Raw genomic sequence first — 24,401 nt, 5'->3', positions numbered from 1 at the left:
GTCTGATTGTTTTTAAAATGCTGATGCATTATATAAGTCAGAAACTTCCCGTTTCCAGTGGTTGTGTCTTGAAATGGAGAGTATAAGGCACAATCTGAATACCGCAAACTATGATGACTGACAGTGCTACAAGAAAGATACATTTTCACTGACTACTTCAATAGAAAAAAGAAAACAAAAAGAGGCAAGAGTAAGAAAGAGTTGACTATTATGAGCTGTTATTTTTCAGCCCTTCCCATGCTTTTGTCATATGGATTAGTTAAATGAAAAGTTTTGCCGAACTTCCTCTGTAATTCTTTTTTTTTCTTCTGTTTTTGATACTGCTTTCATAAGGGGAAGATCAGTGCCAAGTATCGGACAAAAACATTTTCATGGGTTCACAATTGAGGTTGTGATTTTTTTAAATATGTATTTTCCATGAATTATTAGACATGTGGTTTCACTAAAGTGAGTATTTAATTAATTTGTTGCATCTAATCATAATGAAATTGGAGAAAATGTGGTTTGAAACCGACTACTATCCGAAGACTATCCTGCTCCCGAAAACAAACAAACAAAAATCAATTCAGCATGATGATTTAATTATGAACTCATGAAAGGACTCAGTTGTTTATGTCCCATGTGGTTTTTGGAAAAATGTGTGAAAGGTGAACAATAAGTAATGAACGCATGTAACCTCAGCCAACTCATCATTTAGCAGAATGGGACTGCTAGATCAAGTGTACCGTGTGAGAGGGTGTATATGCTGCTCCCCCACGAGATAGCATCTATTCTTCAGAGCAGCATCATCACAACACAACTCAGGCTGATATTCATGGACTGGATTTATCTAAAACAAGCACAACACAAGTGCTGATGAACTCTAGTGACTCTGATTCTTTGTTTTTTCTCCTTTCTTGTTTTATGTGGTCTGTGATTCAGTCCTCACATGTGTCGTTTAGGAAGACTGTCTACATTAGTCATTGTTTTCAACAGTCAGGCATTCCAGGTCAAAGGCCTTTCAGCTGCTTTGTGTGAGAAATCAGTCATCTGCATCTTAATCAGTTTCTTGACCCCTCGTCTCTGTGCAAAAAGTTATTTTTTTGCTGCTAAAGTCCAAATAATCAGGCCCACTTGCAGAAAACTCAGCAGAACTGGAACACCAAACATTGCAAAATTGCTATGACGAAATCTATTTGCAAAATAAACTTAAATTTAAATGTATCCCAACAGCAATGCAAATGTACGTGTTTTAATTGGCTGAATCAGGTTCACTTGATGTTTACATTTATGCAGTTGACATACATGTTTATCAGTTCATGCAATCCCAGGGTATTGACGCCATAATCTTAATTTCTTGTCACTAGTGCCATGCTGTTGAGAAGAATAAAAATAGAAGCCTAAATCAGCTTAAGCTGCTCAGGCAAATGTGGTTTTCTGGTTTTAGTGGTGCACTCATTTGATGTTCAGGCTTGGAGGTCAGCTAGAGCAGCTATAAACCAGCCGAGGCTGGTTGCAGCTGTTTTCCTGAAGCCTGGTGTCTGAGTGTACTCTTGGAAAAGGAAGGATTAGCTTCTTTGTGTGAGGTGGATGATGATGGTTGTTTTTGTTCTGATGGGAGTGTGTGGGAGACTCTTGGAAATGCCATCGTACTTTTAGAAACATGCAAGGACAACTCCCGACATGTTGCCCCTGGCATTTATGTGGGATTTTTATGCGTTAATCATGCTGTGGGTGTTTTAATGTTCTGGAGGCACGCATGTGTCTCCATGCAACCATTAAGAAGGAACCGGCAATCAGTCAATAACAAATTGCATGAGCTGTAAAACTGGTAACAATTGTAAAAAGTTACATGAATAATCATGTACTACTACCTGAATTAATACTTACTTCAGCTCATGATTAGTGAAGACATGAGCTAATGGTGAACCAGTCGAAAGCTAATCTTAATTCACAAGTAGACTCATAAGTCTTAAAGGGATAGTTCACCCAAAAATATATATCTTCACTTATCATAAGATGATGTAATGACTTGAAATCATAGCAGACTTCCACTAGATGGCATGTGTGGTGCATAAAACTAGTGAAGGAGTTGTAAGAGATTGGAGCTGAGTGAAAACCCAGCGTACATAGGACATGGTAGCCTACTGCCTTTCTGCATACAATAAATCATTGATTGGATATTAATTTGTTGTCTGACTAAGCGTCCAAATCATGTTTCATAAATTAGCCATTATTCCTTGTTAAGACACTATAGCTAATTTCAAATGGCCTTTATCAAAAAAGCCTTTTTCTTTGTTTCTTTTCTTTTATTCTATTGTGAATAAAAACGATTCACCTACTAGTTTTGATACATAAATAATTATCTTATGTCCCATCCTTGAAACAATGTCCATTAATTTGATTAATTAATCTAATGATGTTTATTATTCTGAGAATGAGGATAAATACAACTATTAATACTAATACTGTTTAAATGTTTTTCGATTCATATTTTATTAATATTTGTAATTAACCATTTAATTAGATACGGGCAGTGAAGACATGTATAATTTTACAGACCAATTTATTTTATATTTTTTTATACTTAATCAGAATCCAAAAATGAAGTACTTGTAATTAGATTAAATTACATTTTAAAATACTCATAATCAAACTAAAGTTCCTTTTTTTCATCACATGATGACATTATTTAAACAATATCAATAAATTATTTAAAATGTATTGATTGTTCCTTATTCCTCTTTTTTATCTATTAAATGTTCCTTTCTAAAATTGCCTACCACTTATACATTCAGAAAGTCTTCTAGTTTTGTGAACATTCACACAAAGACTAGGTGACTACAGCATTCAACATTGCATCAACTACTGATGAATACATTTTTTATTTAAATGATCAGTCTGTAGGTACTTTTACCATGTATTTCTGTGTCTTTTTTTAAATAGTTAAGTATCACATTTGCATGTTCATGGTTCTTTTTTCAAAACTTTTTCATTTCTCTTTGTATATTTTATATTAATATGGTTGAAGATTATCATATTTAAATCAATGTGGAAAACTACATAAGTTATCTAAAAGTAGTTGGATTATATTACCAAAAATGTTTAATGTAATTTATTACATTACTAACAAATTAGTTATGTAATTAGTAATGGATTACAATTTTGTAAGTAATCTACCCAGTTTGGGGAATAAATTATATTTTAAAATACATACAAATATAAGACATTTATTATTAATTGTAATAATATTTCACAGTTCACAACAACATTACTGTTTTTACTATATTTTGGATCAAGAAGCAGCAGCCTTGGTGAGTATAACAGACCTATTAAAAAAAAAAAAAGAAAAAAAAGAAAAAAAGTCTTACTAACCTCAAACTTTTAAACATTGTATATATCCAAATCTCAGAAGAAGTTGAGAAGATAATTTTGTTGTTGTTGTTGTTTTTTTTGTTGTTTTTTCATGAAGTATTTTGTTTTGAACTACATAAATGTAACCAATTTAACATTTGTACATTTGAACTTCAACCACCCAACCAGGAAAGAAACATTTTAGACTTATTTACTTTGACAAAATATTTATTTAGTTTAAATTTAAATGTTTCAAACATTACATTCAAATCATTGTGTAAATGTAGATGCACATGATTGTACCTTTGTGTTTTGTTACTTTGCTGTGAATAAATACTTCCATTAGGTCACTGTAAGGTCAGCAGCAGTTGTTAGTGTTAACCACAGACAGTGAAGAACATACTTTCACATTGAACTGAATCTAGTAATCTAGTATCTAGTATTACATTAGCAGCAATTGGCAAAAGTCTCATGGTAGCATCTAATTTCTCTTGATGAAGGACTCGTACAGGGAGGTGAGCTGAGCCTGCAGATCCTGTGCATAGGGATCCAGCTTTTCCTTCAGGTCTTCAGCGTAGGGTGTGAGACTCTGCTGGACCATCTGGGCTCTCTCTCTAATCTGGGCCTGAAGATCCTCAGTCAAGGGGGTCACGGTCTTCTGGAACTCCTGCAGATGTTTATCTACTTTCTCCTTGATCTCAGCAGTGTAGGGCTCCATCTGAGACTGCAGATCCTTCACGCTCTGCTCCAGGTTTCCTCTCAGCTCCTCGCTCTTCTGGAGCAGAGTGGCCTTCAGGGTCTCAGAATCCAGGGAGTCAGCATATGGAGCCATGGCCGTCCTGAGCTCCTCCACTCTCTGCTGGATCTGGCTCTTGAGGTTGTCAGCATAGGGCTCCAGTTTGTCTCTCACACTGACCAGGTCCTGGCCCAGACGCTCTCTCAATGCTTCAGTCTCCTTGGTGATTTTGGTCATCAGCTCTTCAGTCAGAGGATCCATCTGTTTCTTGAGGGTGACGGCATATTCGTTGGCCATATCAGCACTCTGGGTCAGTCTGGCACTGTGATATGAAGAAGAACATTTGAGTTTCTTCTCAGGGAGCAATAAATTACAATATCCTGCAAGTAAATGTTCTTGACTTACTTGACTTCCTGTCCCAGCTGGGAAGACCGGATCATGTTGACGGTTTCCTCTGCGGTTTGTGTTGCCTTCGCAACATAGCTCCAGAAAGTATCTGTCAGCTGCTCCAGCTGTGGCTTGGGCTCATCAGCATAGAAGAGGTTGGCCTGGCAACCTGTTGATAAAACAAAGCAGGTCAATACCAATTGTTAATTTTACAGGAAATTACCGTTAACCACTTAACAGGTTTATACGGTAGCATTTTTCACAGTTTTTTAGAGTTAATATCACAGTCATCTTTTACAGTGTACAATTATCCAATAACATATGTAATAAGACATTTGTATATCTTAAATTTCTCTGAAAATATTACCTGTAAATACAACAAGTGCGAACACCACAAGAGCCTTCATGGTCTTTACTTTGAGTCTGTAAGTGAAATAAATTTTTCATCAACATATCTGGTTTCCATTAGGAATTCATGCTCATCATAAATGCTGTACTTTAACTTGACTGAAAAGTAAGGCTGTGTTCTTACCTGTGTCCGTGTGTTGTAATTGACGCTGTCCTGTTTGAAGAACAAGTGTGAAGGTGGCTGTTTCACATCTGTATTTATATCGTATGGGGAGGTGATTGTCATAGTAGAAACCTCAAAGTCCAGGGGGTAGTGCCTTGCTGTCATTACTCCACATCATAACGTCCTGACTGCACCTATTATCACTAAAGATTCCTGTATTCAATATGACTGATAACTCTTGGACAATAAACTGTACTAACTAAATTCCAATATAAATATTGTTTGAGATGAACGCTTAAGACTATTTAGTAAATTCGCTATGTAACATAATTGTTCAGTGTGATATAAATAAAAAAAATTATAGTCTGTCCTAAAGGGTTTCTGTAGACTTGTAATCATGGGAGTTTTTTAAATAATAACAGGGGATTGAAGAATAGACAATCTCCTTTTAACTTTTAGTATTAAGACATTTTGAATACTGCCCTTTATGAAATTGTCGGTCTGAGGTACTTGATCTATGAAAATCAGACACTGATTTTGAACCTTTGAACTAATAACAGTGACAGCAGACTTTGTTCACATCCTGATAAGATTTGACACATCACTCAAAGAGATACAGTATGTGTTTTTTATGCTTGATGAATCTATGAGCTCTATAAATTCACTCTATGAAGTCTGATATATATCCTACCCTTGTATCTTAAAATTTGTAGTAAGTCTTTTCAGGTTAGGTGTTTTTTTTTTATTGATTTTTTTACACTAACCTTTCCAGTGTTAGAAAATTGACCTCAAGTGATTCTTAAAATGAATTATCATCACAGCCAGGGATCATGCACTCCAGGTTACACATGTCTGCTAAACCCCTAGAGATAAGGGCAGCTGCTTGACCTAGCACTACTGCTGACGTATGTCTGGCCTTCATAACATTTTAAAAATGCTTTTATTAAGGAACTTAAATTTTTTAGGTAAAAGGGATCCCAAATTTAGTGAAATAATTATTTTTCATGGCGAGGTTAACATTTGTCATTTTGACTGGAATAGGTCTTGATTTTAATTGAGGTTAAGTGAAGGATCGTTCCTTTTTTGGCTAAATAAAAGACCTTATTTACATTTAATCATTTAGCAGACGCTTTTATGCAAAGCGACTTACAAATGAGAACAATAGAAGCAGTCAGATCAACAAGAGAACAACAACAGTATACAAGTACCATGACAAGTCTCAGTTAGTCTAGTACAGAACGCATAGCCAGGTTTTTATTTTTTAAATGAAAAGAAAGAAAAAAAAATGCTAGTAGTAGTTCTGGCAAAAAAGATGAGTCTTTAGATGTCTATTGAAAATGAGTAAAGACTCAGTTGTACAAATTGAGATTGGGAGGTCATTCCACCAGATGGGCACAGTCCAGGAAAAGGTCCGTGAGAGTGATTTTGAACTCCTTTGGGATGGCACCACAAGGTGTCATTCACTTGCAGAGCGCAAACTTCTGGAGGGCACATAAGATTGAACTAGTGAGTTCAGGTATGTTGGTGCCGTGCCAGAGGTTGTCTTGTAGGCAAGCATCAGTACCTTGAATTTGATGCGAGCGGCTACTGGTAGCCAGTGTAACCTGAGGAGGAGAGGAGTAACTTGAGCTTTTTTTTTTATTGAAGCCAACCCTCACTGCTGCATTCTGGATCAGTTGGAAAGGCTTGATAGTACATGCCGGAAGTCCAGCCAGGAGAGCATTACAAAGGGTCGTTGTAGCAATATGGTCCGTAAAGCTTAACAGATGATCGATCTCAACTCCTAGGTTTCTGGCTGTCCTGGAAGGAGTTATGGTTGACACACCTGGTTGTTTAGAGAAGTTGTGATGAAACGATGGGTTAGCTGGAACCACCAGAAGTTCTGTCTTGGTAAGGTTGAGATGAAGGGCATGGTCATTCATCCAGCTAGAAATGTCACTCAGACAGGCATGAAATGTGAGCAGCTACCGTCGGGTCATCTGGTTGGAATGAGAAGTAGAGTTGGGTGTCATCTGCGTAGCAGTGATAAGAAAAGCCATGCTTCTGAATGACAGATCCTAACGACGTCATGTAGATGGAGAAGAGAAGTGGACCAAATACTGAGCCTTGAGGAACCCCAGTAGCAAGTTTTTGTGACTTAGAAACATCACCCGTCCAAGACACCCTAAACGATCTATCAGAGAGTTAGGACTTGAACTACAGGGGTGCGGCTCCAGAGATGCCCATCTTTCTGAGAGTGGACAGGAGAATCTGGTGATTAACGGGGTGTCAAAAGCAGCAGACAGGTCCAGTAAGATGAGTACTGAGTATTTTGAAGCTGCTCTTGTCAGTCCCAGGGCTTCAGTAACCGAGAGCAGGGCAGTCTCAGTTGAGTGGCCACTTTTGAGGCCAGATTGGTTCCTGTCCAGAAGGTTGTTCTGTATAAGGAACATAGAGAGCTGGTTGAACACAGCTCGCTCAAGTGTCTTTGCAATGAATGGAAGAAGGGATACCGGTCTTTAGTTTTCTAGAAGCACTGGATTTAGAGATGTTTTTTTCAGCAGTGGGCTTACCCGAGCTTGCTTAAATGCTGAGGGAAATGTTCCAGAGTTGATAATGCGAGTAAGTGAAGGTATGATTGAAGAAAAGATCTCTTGAAGGAGGTGGGTGGGGATCGGATCAAGTGGACAAGTAGTAGGATGATTGGACAGGATCAGTTTGGAAATGTCCATCTCTGAGAGTGGAGAGAAGGAGGAGAGAGAGTGTGCATTGGTCATTGTGAAGTTGTCCTCAGTCTGCGGTGTGGATAATTGGTCACTGATGGTTTTTGTCTTATTTGTGAAGAAAACTGCAAAGTCGTCCGCTGTAAGAGTCAATGGAGGAGGTGGTAGAGGCGGATTAAGAAGAGAACAGAGAGTTTTGAAGAGTTTCACAACAGTTGTTAATTTTGTTGTGGTAGTAGGATGTTTTAGCAGTGAAGACACTTGCAGAGAAGGAAGAGAGGAGAGACTGATACACACTGAGGTCAGTAAAGTTTTTTGATTTATGCCATTTCCTCTCTGCAGCCCTGAGTTCAGAGCGATGTTCACAGAGAACCTCAGACAGCCAGGGGGCAGATGGGGTGGTGCGTGCTGGTCTAGACGACAGTGGGCAAAAGTTGTCCAAGCAAGAGGTTAGAGTGGAACAAAGAGTGTCCGTAGCACTGTTCATGTCCAGAGCTTAAAGCAAGTGAGAAAGAAACCACAGAAGATAAGCGAGATATTGCATTATTACTGCCTTTTCAAGGGTCTCTAATGGTAATGAAATAAGTGTTTAAAGCAGTAAAGTGCTCCATGCTGTTGATACAAAGTGTTTCTGTCACAATCCCTGGTGTGTTCCACATGATATATATTGCCCTCTGAAGGGCACTACATAGTGAAAACAATCATGGCCGCAATATTGAAGGGTCATTCCAAACCGAAATGCTGAACACTGGCCACTTCAAAGGGCCCTTCAGAATGAAGGATTTCGAATGGGTACAACGTATGAACACTTTGGGCCCCCATGATCTTTTGCGCCTGTTCTTTCCATAATGACTGCACCTCTGTGTGGGCACATGATTATGGCGCAGAAGGGCACTTCCAGAAACAGTTGTTTGGTCCCTTACACCCTTCATTCCTTCAAAGCTCTCACTCGAAAGGGTAAACCTGTTGAAGGGATTAGAGCATAGGGATAAGCCCTTCCGAATGAAACGCAGGGCCCTAGTCACCAGTCCTGTCATCACTGAACTACATTTCCCAGCATCCCTCTTAGTTCCCACCTGCACTCTGTCAGACATCACACCTGCCACATAATACCCTTTAATTAAAAATCACTATTTAAGCATTTTAAGCAGTTTCACTTCACTTTTGTCTTGTGTCACACTCCTTACCCGACCCCGAGGCGGGGCTAGTGCACCAGTTGCCCAGCCCTTGGGTGAGAAGATGGACAGCTATTGAAAACTTGTGTCACATTGGAAACATGCTGTCAAGGTCACAAAGCCTAAAATGAACATATTCATGTTCTGGCTGGGGAATCAACATGAGTTCCAGTGAGTATTAGGATTTTTTATGTTACTTCCTTCACTCTACATGTTCATAGCACTTTGGTTCACTTCATCTCTGTTGCTGCTAGTAGTTACCAGCACACTTCAGTGCCTACAGAGATCTTCGTCCTGTCTGACCGCGGCTGCAACATCTACTACCCTTTCATGAACACCAGTACCATGTTCTGTGCTAGATACCTGGAGGGAGGAAATTACACTTGCAAGGTAGAGTATAGCAGGAAATAGCATGGTTACATGAATATTATATGAGACTAACTTAATAATAACCAGCTGTTATGTTTGTCTTCTTCGGGGTGACTCTGGTGGCCCTGTGGCGTTCAGTGGTGAACTGCAGGGTATTGTGTCCTGGGGTTGTGACTTTACTGAGAAGAATCTATGTGTGTGTGTCTATGGCAAGGTAATAGATTTGCTGTCATTTAATAATTGGTCAAATATTTTTGGTTTTGAATGAAGCATTTTTGAACGAATTCTCTTTTCTTCAATGTCTGCACGTTCAGCAAATGGATCACCAGCACTATGAATAACAACTAAGGCTGATTCGAAATCACATACAGCCTCCAAATCTTCAATCCATTTCTTTTTCTTTTTGTAGAGAAAACCATGTGTGGAAAAAAAAAAGTGCTTTATTCATATTTGTTAGCAAACACTATTTTAAAAGGCCTACATTAAAATGTATGATGCTCCTTTCAAAAATTACATAAAAGGCAACACAGCAATTTAGCTAAAAATGCTAAAAATAGGTTGATTATCATCATCAGATTGGTTGAATTCCACAGGATTACCGGGAGATGTGTGTGTCACATTCTTTAACTGACCATTCAAAGCAGCCAAGGCTCCTCCTAGACCACCTGCAGTCAGTTTGGTCTGGCTACATGAGACTACATTAGAGCAGGCTAAACATTTTCTAAATAAATGACAATGAAATGTAATTTATGTATATAAAATAAGATCAATAAAATTTATTTATAAGATTTTAAGAGGTAAAAAAATATATTTATCAGCATGACGTAACTGCTTTTGACAATAACCCTTACTCAAGTCTTATTTTTCATTCCAGACACTTCAGAGTTGTCGTCACCTGAATGTATAGCCTAAAACTCTGGATATAATAAATAAATGTGTCTGTTTATATCCAGTGGATGAAATCGCTGATAACAGAGGTGTTCATGTGAGTTTTATTTATTTATTTTAACAATATTTAACATTTTGAAACAGAGGGTAATTATTTTCTGGAGGAGTATCCTTCACTTCTTGTAATGTTACTATTGAACTGAACTATTGCTGCTGAACTATTGCTGCTGTCTTATCTTCATAACATTTTATAAATGCTTTTTTATTTTTGAAGGAACTTACTTTTTTTTTTTTTTTTTTTTTTGCAAAGGGGAGCACAAATGTAGTGATACTCTTCATTTCCATTGTGAAGTTTACATTTGTCATTTTTACACAATTTAGAGTTTATTTTCAGGGATGAAGTTAGTTAAGTGAAGGTTCGTTCTTTTCTGGCTAAATTAAAGACCTAATATCAGTCTGATGTGGCAAAAAAAAAGGCTGACTTAAGAAATAGCGTTTGTTCATCAAAACAAATATTATATGTAAAGTAATCCATAATACTTGCATGTAAATTCAGAAGATGCATATTATTTGGTTGAATACTGTATGTGTAATTTACCATATACTATTTATTCCTCGGAGTGGATGTACGAATTAATGGATGTATATATATACAAAAGTTGTTAAATACTTAGGTCAAGTTTATCAGTGAAAGTGTCTAATATTTGTTGTCATGTTCTAAATATATTTCAGTTTTCTTTTTAGACTTGGTCTCCAGATATAGTCAGCTTAATAAGGAAGCATTGGTTTTTATAACATTTATTTGGGCTTGCAAATATGATTATATAACAGTTTAAAAAAGACATTGTGTTAAAACAAAAGTGTTTCATAGTTGCGTGAAGAAAATGAATAGCTCTTCATCTCTGTGAATATAACATGAAAGGATATTCAATGAAACTAACGATGCAGATGATTACAAAATAAATACAAAGGCTATATTAAAATATTTCGATGTTTTACACATATATTTACCTTCTAGCTCTAATTGACAGAAATCTGTCCATTTTGGCCTGTTTGGGTGATTTGTGTTGTATGATCTTTGATTTTGGAATCAAAAGGTTATTTCATAGAAAAAGAGTCATGTTGATAATAAAACAAACCAAATTATTAGAATATCAGGTTGTCATTTCGGGTGGTCTTGTTTGGGTTGGTTGACTAGTTTAGTGATCCAGCGTTTCTCTCAGGTAGAGGGGTCCAGTTTAGCCTGTAGCTCCTTCATGCCCTGCTCCAGGCTCTCTCTCAGCTCCTCACTCTTCTGGAGCACAGTGGCCTTCAGGTCCTCAAAATCCAGGGATTCTCTTATGTATTCCGCGCCCTTCTCAAGTGGACTGGTGACATATTCAAGGTAGGGCTTCAGTGCACATTTCACAGTGCTCACTTCCACTTCTATACGCTCTTTCAGCATGTCAGCACCTTCGGTGATTTTGGTCATCAGATCTTTAGGCAGAGGATTCATCTTCTCCTTTAGGTTTGTGGTGTACTGACTGGCCATATCAACATTTTCTGTTAGTCTATCACTGTCATTTCATTGCATTAGAAATGCTAAAGAAAAGTTATTACTAATACTTACTTGATTTCTTGCCCCAGTTGTGAAGTCCTATTCTTGGCTCGTTCAAAATAGCCTCTGAATGCATCAGTCAACTGCTCCAGCGCTGGCTTAGGCTCATCTGAATAGAATAGGTTTGCTTGGCAACCTGCAGATATATGTTCAAGTTATATAATGTTTTATTATTCCTTATGAAAAATATTTCTGTTAGCTTAAAGCTTAGCATATATTCTGTCATTCACAAATTATGTAATATGAATAGTGACCATAAAGATATTTTCAGTAACACAACAGTGATATTTTTGCTTAATCTGTTTTTGTAATATGTCTAACCTGTACACACAACCAATGCAATGACTGGGAGTATCTTCATTATTTTTGTTATTTTGGCCTGTAAGAAAAATAAATGTGAGTCAGTGTATATTAATTAAAGGTATAGACAATTAGTATAGTAATAATAACATGCATTTACATATAAAATAAAATAAATAATAATACATTAAAAATATATTTAAATCTTTTTAGTTCCTTTCGATAATTACCTTTCAGTGTGTTTAAATTCACCTGTCCAGTCTGAAGTTGTATTGTGGAGGTAGCGGCTGCAAATCTGCATTTATTTACCACAGAGAAATGATTGTCGCAATGAAATCCCAAAGTCCAGTGGGTAGTGCCTGACTGTCATGATTACTCAAAACTAAAATTTCCAAATTGGGACTATTTGTCGCAACAGATCATCACCTTTCCTGCGTAGCTAAATGCAATGGTCACTTAAGAACAAATATAGGGCAGCCTCTAATGGTGCATCACAACAATAATTATGGCATTTTTAATGAATTTATTGTTTTTCATGTTTTAAACACTTATTATTAAGTAATATATTTAATGTTGTGTTTAAGTTATGGCACAGCTGTCAGTAATTGCCTACTCAAAAAAAAAAAAAAACTCTTACACTCTTAAAAATAAAGGCACTTCACGATGCAATAGAAGAACCTTTTTGTCTAAATGACCTTTCTATTTCACAAAAGGTTATTTGCAGTGAAATAAGGTTCTTTAGATTATAAAAAGGTATGAAAGACATGGTTCTTTAAAGAACAATTTGACTGCTTTTTTGTGGAACCAAAAATGGTTCTTCTATGGCATCGCTTGAAGAACATTTTGAGTGTATCAGGGATTTGTTTGATTTCTTAATATGGGTGTTTCTCACATAAATCTTTTGAAAGAGCACCATTCTTTTAATAAATAGTATTTTATTCATCATTAAAATAAGATCAAATGTGACATTTGTAAACTTACAAACAGAAATATAGGAATATCACATTTTTCTCAAAAATAATGTTTCTTATTTTTACTAAATAAATAATCCCACTTTACACAGAACAAAAATAGAATTTACAAATTTAAAGGACATTGGATATTGCACATTTTAATTGAGATTTTATCAAATGTTTTGTTTTTGGTTTAGATGTCTTTGAAGCATCTAATTTCTCTTGATGAAGGACTCGTACAGGGAGGTGAGCTGGGCCTGCAGATCCTGTGCATAGGGATCCAGCTTTTCCTTCAGGTCTTCAGCGTAGGGTGTGAGACTCTGCTGGACCATCTGGGCTCTCTCTCTAATCTGGGCCTGAAGATCCTCAGCCAGGGGGGCCACAGTCTTCTGGAACTCCTGCAGATGTTTATCTACTTTCTCCTTGATCTCAGCAGTGTAGGGCTCCATCTGAGACTGCAGATCCTTCACGCTCTGCTCCAGGTTTCCTCTCAGCTCCTCGCTCTTCTGGAGCAGAGTGGCCTTCAGGGTCTCAGAATCCAGGGAGTCAGCGTATGGAGCCATGGCCGTCCTGAGCTCCTCCACTCTCTGCTGGATCTGGCTCTTGAGGTTGTCAGCATAGGGCTCCAGTTTGTCTCTCACACTGACCAGGTCCTGGCCCAGACGCTCTCTCAATGCTTCAGTCTCCTTGGTGATTTTGGTCATCAGCTCTTCAGTCAGAGGATCCATCTGTTTCTTGAGGGTGACGGCATATTCGCTGGCCATATCGGCACTCTGGGTCAGTCTGGCACTGTGATATGAAGATGAACATTTGAGTTTCTTCTCAGGGAGCAAGAAATAATCTAAATTACAGTATCCTGCAAGTAACTGTTCTTGACTTACTTGACTTCCTGTCCCAGCTGGGAAGACCGGATCATGTTGACGGTTTCCTCTGCGGTTTGTGTTGTCTTCGCAACATAGCTCCAGAAAGTATCTGTCAGCTGCTCCAGCTGTGGCTTGGGCTCATCAGCATAGAAGAGGTTGGCCTGGCAACCTGTTGATAGAACATTTCAGAATGATTAAATAGAATTGTGAGTACACTCTGTGAATGTATCAAGCCAGAAACCTTTTTACCTGTAAATACAGCAAGTGCAAGCACCACAAGAACCTTCATGGTGTTCTGTTTTAGTCTGTAAGTAAAATACTTTTAATCAATTTCTCTTTTACATACATTTATGTTGAAAATGCAGAGCTATGAATTGACTGAAAAGTAAGGCTGTCTTCTTACTTGTGTCCGTGTGTTTTAATTGACGCTGTCCTGTCTGAAGAACAAGTGTAAAGGTGGCTGTTTCACATCTGTATTTATAGGGTATGGGGAGGTGATTGTCATAGTAGAAACCTCAAAGTCCAGTATAGTGCCTTGCTGTACCTATTCCACATCATAACGTCCTGACTGTCCCTTCAATCACCACAGACTGTGCAGATGCAGATAATGATAAGAGTGGAACTTTGTCATTGAAAGCAGTAATAAATTTCTTGATGGAATTTTTAATGGGTCAAAATAAGTATGTGTAAATTATTTTAAGGTTAAATTATTTTAAGCACCTTACATGACACAGATGTCAGTAAAATAATAATAATAATAAATGTAAAAAAAAAATCATACTGCCTAAAAACAAACAAGAAATTTAAATATGAAAATATATCTAAACTATAATTTAATAAAAATCTGATAAAAATCATAAAACCCCCAAAAAGTAATCCTGAATTAGTAATCCTGAATTAGTGAAAATCCATCTGTGGTATTTAAACCAGACAGAGCCTCAAGTCTGAACATTTGACCTAATAAAACAGCAAATGATAAAAGAGCTCTACACACCCTGATAAGATCTGACTCATCGCTCAAAACCTGATCATAATAATTTGACATTTATTAAGTTATCCATAAATAGTTTCAAAGGATACAGACTTCAGAGACTGATCCTGTAAGTATTCCATGGAATTGTCATTACTAATAAAGGGCTGAAAGAACAGAAAGATATTTAATTATTTATTAACAATATTTAAGGTTTAAAATATAAAATTCCTCCAATTTCACCATTAGCTGACTTATAATAAACTACAGTAGTGTCCAAAAGTGAAGTCTGGAAAGGATATTTCTCAATATTTGCTTTTAATGATTCAACAAGATTAAAATGTATTCCAAAGAAGAAAAAAACACAACTTGGTTAAAGTTTAGCTGACAAAATGATGTGGCAATAACTTGCCAAATGAAAAAAGTTGGCAGGAAATATAGCATATTTAATACAATAATATAATCGATTATTTATTGGTATGGGGGGGGGGGGGGGTATTACACAGTCGTTCTCCAGGGCAGTACTCATTATGTTTTGTGTTGTGCATAATTTCTTTTTATGACACAATTTATACATTTTATTTATTTATTTTTTGCCTTATTATTAATGAAACTTTTTTTTCACCACTAGAGAGCTGAAGCCCTATAGGTTAGTATTCCTTTCATTTATTTATTAAATTAATGTTTACATAATTGATGATATTATGAATTCCTGCACACGAGCAAAACATTTAAATCATGGGAGATGAGTAAACAAATCAAGCCTGAAGTGAAGAATAAAAAAACTCAAATGAAGCAATTGTAGAAAATCTTTCAAATTTAGCTAAAATACTGATAGAGTCTAAATTATCAAAAGATTGCAAGAAAACTTAATGTGCTTCCTCAGATATATGATGTGCTAAAATTAACAGTTCTTTCTATCATAGATTTATGAATGTGCAAAGTCTTCATTGCATAGTCTGGAAGAACAAATAGCGCAATCACAGAGTTATTAAACTCATAGGTTTTTCTCAATTGGACATGCAGTCTTATTTATCAGTGACAAATGATAACAGATGGCAGATGTTTTATTGTTGCAATAACAAGAAAAGAAAAAAAAAACTAAAAACATCACAATGTAACAGAAATAGGAAAGAGAACTCCACATATGGGCCTAGAGATCTTCAGGTGAAGCAGCTAAATATTTTTGCATATCCTGCAGATATTGGCCCACATTATCCTTGATCTCAGCAGTGTAGGGCTCCATCTGAGACTGCAGCTCCTTCGCGCTCTGCTTCAGGTTTCCTCTCAGCTCCTCGCTCTTCTGGAGCAGAGTGGCCTTCAGGGTCTCAGAATCCAGGGAGTCAGAATATGGAGCCATGGCCGTCCTGAGCTCCTCCACTCTCTGCTGGATCTGGCTCTTGAGGTTGTCAGCATAGGGCTCCAGTTTATCTCTTATCATGTTCATGTCCTTTTCCAAACGCTCCCTCAACACGCCAGCCTCCTTGGTGATTTTGGTCATCTGATCTTCAGATGGAGGAGGCTGCGTTAGTCTAGTGTGGAGAAGAGAGGTATAATTTACATCTGTTAACAGGGAATATTACTAATTCATTATGTTTAAAATAATAATGGTGGTAAATTTGGCTTACTCGACTTCCTGTCCCAGCTGGGATGTCCTTATCACATGGGATTTTTCATCAGTGGGATGTACTGCTTTGGCAATGTATTTCCAGAATGCAGTTATCAAGTGTTCAAGATGTGGATTGGGCTTCTCTACATTAGTTGAATTAGCTTGGCAACCTGGGGATACAGCATGCCAGATGATTTAAAAGTCATTTAGTAATTTCTTTTAGAGGAGAGAAAGTCATAAAAGTTTGGAGTAGCATATTTGTAACATGTATTTTTATTATTGAACTTCTTCAAACAATGTAGAAAGGTTTCCGGTATGTTTCCTTCAAGGAATTCATACAACAGAAAAATAGGTGTGCATATTATTTGCCTACAAAACTATTTTCAAGCATCTACACACAGTTCTAGATTAAGAAACGTTTTAAGATCACTTGAAACAAATTCATGTATTCATGTGTCAATTTTTTGTGCACATCAAGAACATGATATATTTTGTTTCATCCACTGTGAACACTAATGTAATTTAAATGTATTTAAATGTATTTGTCTTATATTATTATATTATATTTTTAAAATTATTTTTCTACAGTTATATCTAACTAACCTGTAAAAACAGCCAATGCAAGAACCACAAGAACCTTCATGGTTTTCTGTCTTCGCCTGTAAATTAACGACACATATGTTTCATTTAAAAAACGTAATCATATTTTACATACAATATATTTTGATCTAATAAACAGTGAATTTCTCTTCTTACCTTGTCAGTGTGATTTAATTGACCCTGTCCGGAGTATAGAGAGGAAGTGTGGTGATTGCTGTTTCATAGCTGTATTTATATAGCATTGGGAATATATTTTAATATCTCCAGTGGATGTTTATATCTAGATACTTCATGTCTACAGACTCTTTGTCCCAAGATGTTCTGGACGTCACTTGAAAGCACCAGGCCCATGAGTAACTGCATACACCTGCGTCAGCACTGATAATGAAGGACAGACATTATGTTAATGCATGTTCTATCGTTAGTTCAACCAGAAGAGACTGGAACAGGTCCACCTTTGGAAAGTCCTTAACCTTATCTAATCTTTAGTATGTGTTACAAGAAATCAGCTGAAATGACCTTTATCATTTCTGCATGATTTGTCGGTTTCTTTATTTAAACGTTTTTTTTACACACACATAGACTTTTTATTGTGTATTTCTGTCTGTGGTTTAGATTTGGTGTCAAATGCCACATTTGAACCTTTCAAATCATACAGTCACTCTTTTATTATTATTAAAAGCACTTCTCATGGTTAAATAACTAGACCCTATTTTGATAGAAATGATGACATATATATTTTGTCTAGTGATTTTATTAAAAAGTATATCAACCTGACCTTGTGCATTTTCATGGCTGCTTAATGTAATATTTTGAAGTATATACATTTAGTCATTTAGCATATGCTTTTATCCAAAGTGATTTACATATGAGGAAAATAGAAGCAATCAAAACCAACAAAAGAGCAATATGATTTATAAGTTGTCATTATAGTTATGTTGGACCCAACTGGACAAGTAAAACAATTAAAAACATTGTGTTAATAAATGGCAGATGTTTTATTGTTGCATAAATAAGACAAATTATACACTTGGTATTTGCAAGAAACAACATTTTCTGTCAGACATAATAAAGACTTGCTAAATTGAAATAAATAGACTTCAGATAGAAAAAAGAGCAATGTTTCTGCATCTGTATGAATGGTTAAAGTGTAAACAACAGGATTTCAGCAAAAAGAATCACTCTTTTTCTCTGTATTAGTGTTTGGTCTACATGTAAGACCAAAGATGTTGTTGCCTAGCAGTTTGATTTAGGTCACGGTTATTGGAGAGATATGAGATTTTGGAGTCACGATGGAAGGGAAAACAGTTCTGTTAGTGACAAAAGAGGTCTTTGAAGCATCTAATTTCTCTTGATGAAGGACTCGTACAGGGAGGTGAGCTGAGCCTGCAGATCCTGTGCGTAGGGATCCAGCTTTTCCTTCAGGTCTTCAGCGTAGGGTGTGAGACTCTGCTGGACCATCTGGGCTCTCTCTCTAATCTGGGCCTGAAGATCCTCAGCCAGGGGGGCCACAGTCTTCTGGAACTCCTGCAGATGTTTATCTACTTTCTCCTTGATCTCAGCAGTGTAGGGCTCCATCTGAGACTGCAGATCCTTCACGCTCTGCTCCAGGTTTCCTCTCAGCTCCTCGCTCTTCTGGAGCAGAGTGGCCTTCAGGGTCTCAGAATCCAGGGAGTCAGCGTATGGAGCCATGGCCGTCCTGAGCTCCTCCACTCTCTGCTGGATCTGGCTCTTGAGGTTGTCAGCATAGGGCTCCAGTTTGTCTCTCACACTGACCAGGTCCTGGCTCAGACGCTCTCTCAATGCTTCAGTCTCCTTGGTGATTTTGGTCATCAGCTCTTCAGTCAGAGGATCCATCTGTTTCTTGAGGGTGACGGCATATTCGCTGGCCATATCGGCACTCTGGGTCAGTCTGGCACTGCAATGTGAAAAGGTGAAATGTGTATTTTCATGAATGCAAATCAATATTTTAGTATTTCAAACACATACTGTGACTTCTAAACATTACTTACTTGACTTCCTGTCCCAGCTGGGAAGACCGGATCATCTTGACGGTGTCCTCTGCGGTGCGTGTGGCCTGGGCAACATAGCTCCAGAAAGCATCTGTCAGCTGCTCCAGCTGTGGCTTGGGCTCATCAGCATAAAACAGGTTGGCTTGGCAGCCTGGTAAAAATACAAATAGTTAAGTTTAAGTCTGCCAGTCAGTATCCAAATCTGCTCAAATGCTGCAGTATGTTTATTTTGTCATATTTGTAGTTTCTCAGTATATTTAATTTACTAAAATTCAGTGCAGGTCTTGGCATAGATCTAATATTAGCCCATTTTAATTGATAAATAGTTTTGTTTAGTTTACTTCTTGGCCATATATGATTTACCTGTGAATGCCACAAAGGCAAGTACCAGATACAATTTCATTTTCACAGTTGTTTGCTAAAGAGAGAGAGAGAAAAAAAGAATGATTATATACATTCACGTATCCTAAAGCACTGCATATTTACTAAGACAATACTACGACTGAGCAATTTGTTGTAGTATTTCAGTAATCTATTACTGTCCGTCAAGCTTAAATTACCTTCAGGTCCCACAGTTATTTCTTAGTCCAGTAAGCATTAGTGAGGAGAGGCTCTGGCTATATATATGTGTGTGTCTGTGTGTGTGCGCGCGCAGTTGAATAATCCAAAGCAAAAAAAAAAAAAAAATCAAAGTCCATCATCCAGTGCCATGCTGTCAGTGGCGCTCCCCCCACCATCACTTCAGCCTGCTGTCACATGATGCTGTGCTTTGAACCTACTGATACTGAGTCTCCATTCAAATGGTTCTCCATAGAAATCACAGTCATGGTGTGTGGGTATTATAACATTATAGCATTTAGCTCAGTATCAGCTGTTAGCTTTAAATAATAATATTTAGGAAAATTAATCTGATATTTTATTTCAGTTCTTAGAATAATTCAGTGATCAGTGACTGATTAATTGTACTTTTTTTTATTAATACATAAAAGAAAGTGTCGGAAAAGCTTAACGTTTCTTATTTTATATTTTTTAATTAAGCACTATAAAGCCATGACATTTGTGTCGCCACAGTTAGTTCAGAATGGGATGTGAATTTTGAACTGAGGGTGTATGGGGATAGTTGTCTTTTACATATGGCAGCATCCCCTTTCTGTGTTTTTTTTTTTTCCTGCATTTTATGCTGTAAAGTATTTTATATGTATTTTTTTTTCCTTTTTCTTTTTTTTTTTGTGCAATTTACTTTATACACCAATAAGAAACAATGAAAAAAACGTTTTGTCATGGTATGTTCAGTAGAAAAGTTATGACTTGAGGAAGAGCTTATAATGAATAGGGACTGAGCCTTTCAAGCTTCATTACTGTATATGGAACGGCTCCATAAAAAAATAATAACAGACCAGGTCTCAAGCCAAAGGATATGTTTATATTTGAAAAGCTGAATCAAATAATAATATAATAATGTTTGAACTCAATTTAATTGTAATTACATGGAAAAGTGCAACTAGTACATAATTTAAAATTTCTCCTTTTTGTGTTTCACAGAATTAAAAAGTTGTATAATACAGGTTTGGAATGCCATGAGGCTAAGTAAATTATGACAGATTTAAATTAAGCCAACTATTTATTTAAGTGCTTGTGAATAAAAGTAAAAACATAGGAAAGACTAAGCATTAAAAGAGTCATGCTTGTGTTGGGTTATATGAGCTATTTTTCTGATTTAGATGGTCTGTGACTGTGGAAAGGTGATCGATTGCTCTGATCAAGGACAATGGTGCTTTCGTTGACCAAATTCCATGGAGATTTAAAAAAAGAATGTTTATTTAATAAAATAACAAATAACTAATGTATCCAAAAGATTCTTTAAATGCTATTATTAGTAGTTTTGAAATTGTTACACATCACATTCACTTAGCCTGAAAATGTTTAGAGTATATAATTTAATGTCAACAGTTGTGTTGAGCTTTGATTTGCGTGGGTGAGCTGCTGTTTTCAAATAAAGAAAACTACAGAGTTTACTCTAAGTGGCTCGTTCAGCATTATTATACACTTTCTGTTAGACTCCACCAGACACACCTCTCCCATCATCCAGCCAGCGTGGAGGGGCAGAGTCCGCTTACAACACTTCAACTGGATATCTGATTTCCTCCGCAAATAAACAACATTTACTGTAACCTTGGGCATTCAGAACACAGATCACAGTGTGACCTATAAATGCATATAAATGGAACACAAAGGCATTTCTACTTGTACACTGGTAAACATACAGTCATGTTTCTGTCCTGGATTATTGTTGGTACGATCGGAGCATTATTTATTTGTCTGTGAGTGTTTTCAGCGGTATGGATGCCCATTGAAGCTCACAGTGACAAATGCATTACTGTCACAAATAAACAAGGGGTTTGATTTAAACAAGCTGTGTCTTGCACTGCCAGACATCTAGACGTCATCCACAGATTGGCATTGTGCTAATGCATGCAGGCAAGCACATGTTAGTTTGGCCACTGTCAGCAAAGACTGATGAACAGATTAGATATCTGAGGTTTTGATAAAGAAAGGTCAGTATATGCATACAAAGACTTGTTTGTGTACTTAGGTTGTGCCTGAGTTGAGTAGTAGGATGACTTATGAACCAATAGAAAGCTTTTTCATTGTCACACCATATTCTGGAGGTCTTTTTAAAATCCTTGTGTGTTGTGGAGACTGCACAGTTCTGCTTTGGATTCATTAATGACTGACCTTCATTTTACATTTCAAGTAAAAAATTATTTATTTGTACAATTTTGTGTTTCTTAAAAGTGATGGATACAGTTGTTGTAACCACTATAAAGAAAACTGCAAATATGATAGTTATATGAAGTACAAGTCATTAGACTGTAAACTGTATGCTTAAAGGGATAGTTCCCCGCAAAAAAGAAAATTAGCCCATGATCTATCCTCAAGCCATCCTTGGTGTAGAGTTATATTTAAACTGTCCTGGCTCTCCCAGCTTTATAATGGCAGTGAATGGGTATGGATATTCGACAGTCCAATAGAAGTTTAATAATAGAAGTCCATCCATCATAAAAAATAAATAAAAAAAAATAAAAAATAATAATTAAAAAACAAGTGCTCCACATGGCTCTGGTGATGTAAAAAAAATTATCCATATTCAAAACTTTAAAGACCATAATCTTTAGCTTCTGCTAACTGTTGTATGCATTATATCTACCTTTTTAGCATTATTTGAAAGTAATTGGCTGGGAGCCCATTTGATCAGATTCTGTCACAGCAGTTAAAGTTGGTTACTCTACTGTTGAGTGTATTAAGATTGTTAAATATCCTTGTTCATCACTGAAAGTATAAGGATAGAATAGAATAGAATAGAATAGAATAGAATAGAATGATGCACAATTTTAAAGCACAAGCTTACAACTACAGTGGGACAGTTGCTCCACCATGTGGTGATCCTCAGTTTCTTTGTGACCACTGCCATCCAACTACCAAAAAATAAAAATAAATAAATAAACATTTAAAAAGCAAACAATGAAAATTATGCCATAAGTGACTCACCTTGAAGTTACATTTGTGTACTATATGACTTTCTTCTCTTCTTTCAGACAAATCCAGTTGGAGTTATTTAAAAAAATATATATTTGATCTTTCAAGCTGTTTGATGCCACTCTACTGGCGTTACACTGCATCAGTCCAAGAGAATTTTAATTTAAAAAAAGCATCCATTAAAAGAAAGTGTCTCACATGGCTCTGGGGGGTGAACAAAGGCCTTCTGTAGTGAATTTGTGCATTTTTGTAAGAAAAATATCCATATTTAAAATGTTATCACTTTTATCTAGCTTGGCTCACTATTATAAAATGGAAGCAGTTCCAGGATCATGACGTATGGGTCAGCATCACACATTCACCGGTGAGTCTTGTGAAAACAAACGTTTGTTAACAGGAGCAAAGGAAGCAAAGTTTCCTTACTTTAGCAAAGGAAAATCAGTCTCCGCCTGTCTTATATTTCGAAATTATCCTGACATTTGTCTTTACAAATCCTTGTTTTGTATTTCTAATTAGTGACCGTTGTTTAGTTTAGATTTCTCCATTGTGTTCTGAGCATCGATTCACTACAGGAGGCCTTTGTAAATGCTCTGGAGTCATGTGATACACTTTTTTTTTTGATGCACTTTTTATTAAACTTCTCTTGGACTGATGCAGTGCAACACCAGCTGATTGGCATCAAACAGCTTGAAAGATCAAAGACAATTTTTTAAATAACTTTTGGATTTGTCTGAAAGACGAAAGTCATATACACTTAGGATGACTTAAGGGTGAGTAAATTATGAGTTCGCTCTGTGCCCGGAATAGGAAGCGTAGAGACAGCCTGTAAAGGGAGAGAGACCTAAGACCACCTTGGCGACTAATGTAGGCTACCTCTGTCATGTGGGCAGAACGGACCAGAACATGGTGGCTGCATAAGGCTGACAGGAAGGTTTTCAGAGCCAGAAAAACTACTATGAGCTCTAGACAGTATATATGCATATATTTACCTTGAAATAAAAGTGACCAAGGCATCGAGTGTGGGTCACACCCTTTTCTTTTTTTTTTTTACTGAGTTGGACTGACACATCTACATCATTAACATAAAACATTCATTTCAGGTAAAGTCAACATATACTTATTAATTTAAATAAAATATTTTTCAGACTTAAAGGGGGGGTGAAATGCTATTTCATGCATACTGAGTTTTTTACACTGTTAAAGAGTTGGATTCCCATGCTAAACATGGACAAAGTTTCAAAAATTAAGTTGTACGTTTGAAGGAGTATTTTTGTTCCCAAAATACTCCTTCCGGTTTGTCACAAGTTTCGGAAAGTTTTTTTCGATTATGGCTCTGTGTGACATTAGATGGAGCTGAATTTCCTTATATGGATCCTTGGGCACTTCTGCCGGAAGAGCGCGCGCTCCCGTATAGCAGAACACTGAGACCATTCACTGATCAGAGCAAGAGCATCGCGAAATGTCACAAAAGAAGTGTATTTTTGGTTGCCAGGGCAAGACAACCCTGCACAGATTACCAAAAAAAAAAAACAGCATTAAGGGACCAGTGGATGGGGTTTATTTTTACAGAGCATCAACGGAGTTGTGCAAGTGTTTGTGTTTGTTCCCTGCATTTCGAAGATGCTTGTTTTACAAACAAGGCCCAGTTTGACGCCGGATTTGCGTATCGTTTATTTCTTAATGATGATGCAATCCCAATGAATAAGGGCCACGATCGAGTGTTGGAACCGCAGGCGGTGAGTAAAACTGCTTCAAATATCTCTGCCTCCTTGTTAGTGCGTCCCCTCCAATGCAAGAGACTCGGGTTCGAGCCCCGCTCGGAGCAAGTCGTTGCTGCTGCTGCTCTCGTTCAGTTTCAG

The 24,401-nt window shown here is 36.9% G+C and overlaps 3 protein-coding genes, 1 long non-coding RNA gene and 1 pseudogene across 4 annotated transcripts; 1 reads left to right on the top strand and 4 right to left on the bottom strand.

Moving 5' to 3' along the window:
* Positions 1-3,540: 3,540 nt before the first annotated feature.
* LOC127975118 (apolipoprotein A-I-like) lies at positions 3,541-5,145 on the bottom strand (annotated as a pseudogene).
* On the top strand, positions 3,700-18,507 carry LOC127975122 (uncharacterized). Its single transcript, XR_008157444.1, has 2 exons — positions 3,700-3,848; positions 18,369-18,507. It is a non-coding gene; the product is annotated as an uncharacterized LOC127975122 (long non-coding RNA).
* Positions 13,149-14,272, bottom strand: LOC127975120 (apolipoprotein A-I-like). The gene is made up of 4 exons (XM_052578927.1): positions 14,218-14,272; positions 14,064-14,119; positions 13,833-13,983; positions 13,149-13,740 (listed from the first exon to the last, which is right to left on the bottom strand). The coding sequence occupies exons 2-4, from the start codon at positions 14,101-14,103 to the stop codon at positions 13,164-13,166; spliced, it is 768 nt and encodes a 255-aa protein (XP_052434887.1). The 5' UTR covers positions 14,104-14,119; positions 14,218-14,272; the 3' UTR covers positions 13,149-13,163.
* On the bottom strand, positions 15,834-17,306 carry LOC127975121 (apolipoprotein A-IV). The gene is made up of 4 exons (XM_052578928.1): positions 17,150-17,306; positions 16,997-17,052; positions 16,413-16,563; positions 15,834-16,316 (listed from the first exon to the last, which is right to left on the bottom strand). Exons 2-4 carry the CDS (start codon positions 17,034-17,036, stop codon positions 15,938-15,940), a joined length of 570 nt encoding a protein of 189 aa, XP_052434888.1. The 5' UTR covers positions 17,037-17,052; positions 17,150-17,306; the 3' UTR covers positions 15,834-15,937.
* Positions 17,968-19,674, bottom strand: LOC127975119 (apolipoprotein A-I). The gene is made up of 4 exons (XM_052578925.1): positions 19,566-19,674; positions 19,369-19,423; positions 19,006-19,156; positions 17,968-18,911 (listed from the first exon to the last, which is right to left on the bottom strand). The coding sequence occupies exons 2-4, from the start codon at positions 19,406-19,408 to the stop codon at positions 18,335-18,337; spliced, it is 768 nt and encodes a 255-aa protein (XP_052434885.1). The 5' UTR covers positions 19,409-19,423; positions 19,566-19,674; the 3' UTR covers positions 17,968-18,334.
* Between the last annotated feature and the right edge of the window lie 4,727 nt (positions 19,675-24,401).

The sequence above is a fragment of the Carassius gibelio genome, chromosome B16, assembly GCF_023724105.1.
Source record: "Carassius gibelio isolate Cgi1373 ecotype wild population from Czech Republic chromosome B16, carGib1.2-hapl.c, whole genome shotgun sequence".
Classification (NCBI taxonomy): Eukaryota; Metazoa; Chordata; class Actinopteri; order Cypriniformes; family Cyprinidae; genus Carassius; species Carassius gibelio.
This window is presented reverse-complemented; position numbering and strand designations above follow the sequence as displayed.

Excerpts from the sequence above, each read along its gene's own strand:
- LOC127975119 (XM_052578925.1), bottom strand. The coding sequence starts at position 19,408 with ATGAAATTGTATCTGGTACTTGCCTTTGTGGCATTCACAG. Across the intron at positions 19,157-19,368 it reads TGCCTTTGTGGCATTCACAG|GCTGCCAAGCCAACCTGTTT; the intron begins GTAAATCATATA and ends TATTTTTACCAG. Across the intron at positions 18,912-19,005 it reads CAGCTGGGACAGGAAGTCAA|TGCCAGACTGACCCAGAGTG; the intron begins GTAAGTAATGTT and ends TTCACATTGCAG.
- LOC127975121 (XM_052578928.1), bottom strand. The coding sequence starts at position 17,036 with ATGAAGGTTCTTGTGGTTCTTGCATTGGCTGTTTTTACAG. Across the intron at positions 16,564-16,996 it reads TGCATTGGCTGTTTTTACAG|GTTGCCAAGCTAATTCAACT; the intron begins GTTAGTTAGATA and ends CTGTATCCCCAG. Across the intron at positions 16,317-16,412 it reads CAGCTGGGACAGGAAGTCGA|ACTAACGCAGCCTCCTCCAT; the intron begins GTAAGCCAAATT and ends TCTCCACACTAG.
- LOC127975120 (XM_052578927.1), bottom strand. The coding sequence starts at position 14,103 with ATGAAGGTTCTTGTGGTGCTTGCACTTGCTGTATTTACAG. Across the intron at positions 13,984-14,063 it reads TGCACTTGCTGTATTTACAG|GTTGCCAGGCCAACCTCTTC; the intron begins GTAAAAAGGTTT and ends TTCTATCAACAG. Across the intron at positions 13,741-13,832 it reads CAGCTGGGACAGGAAGTCAA|TGCCAGACTGACCCAGAGTG; the intron begins GTAAGTCAAGAA and ends TTCATATCACAG.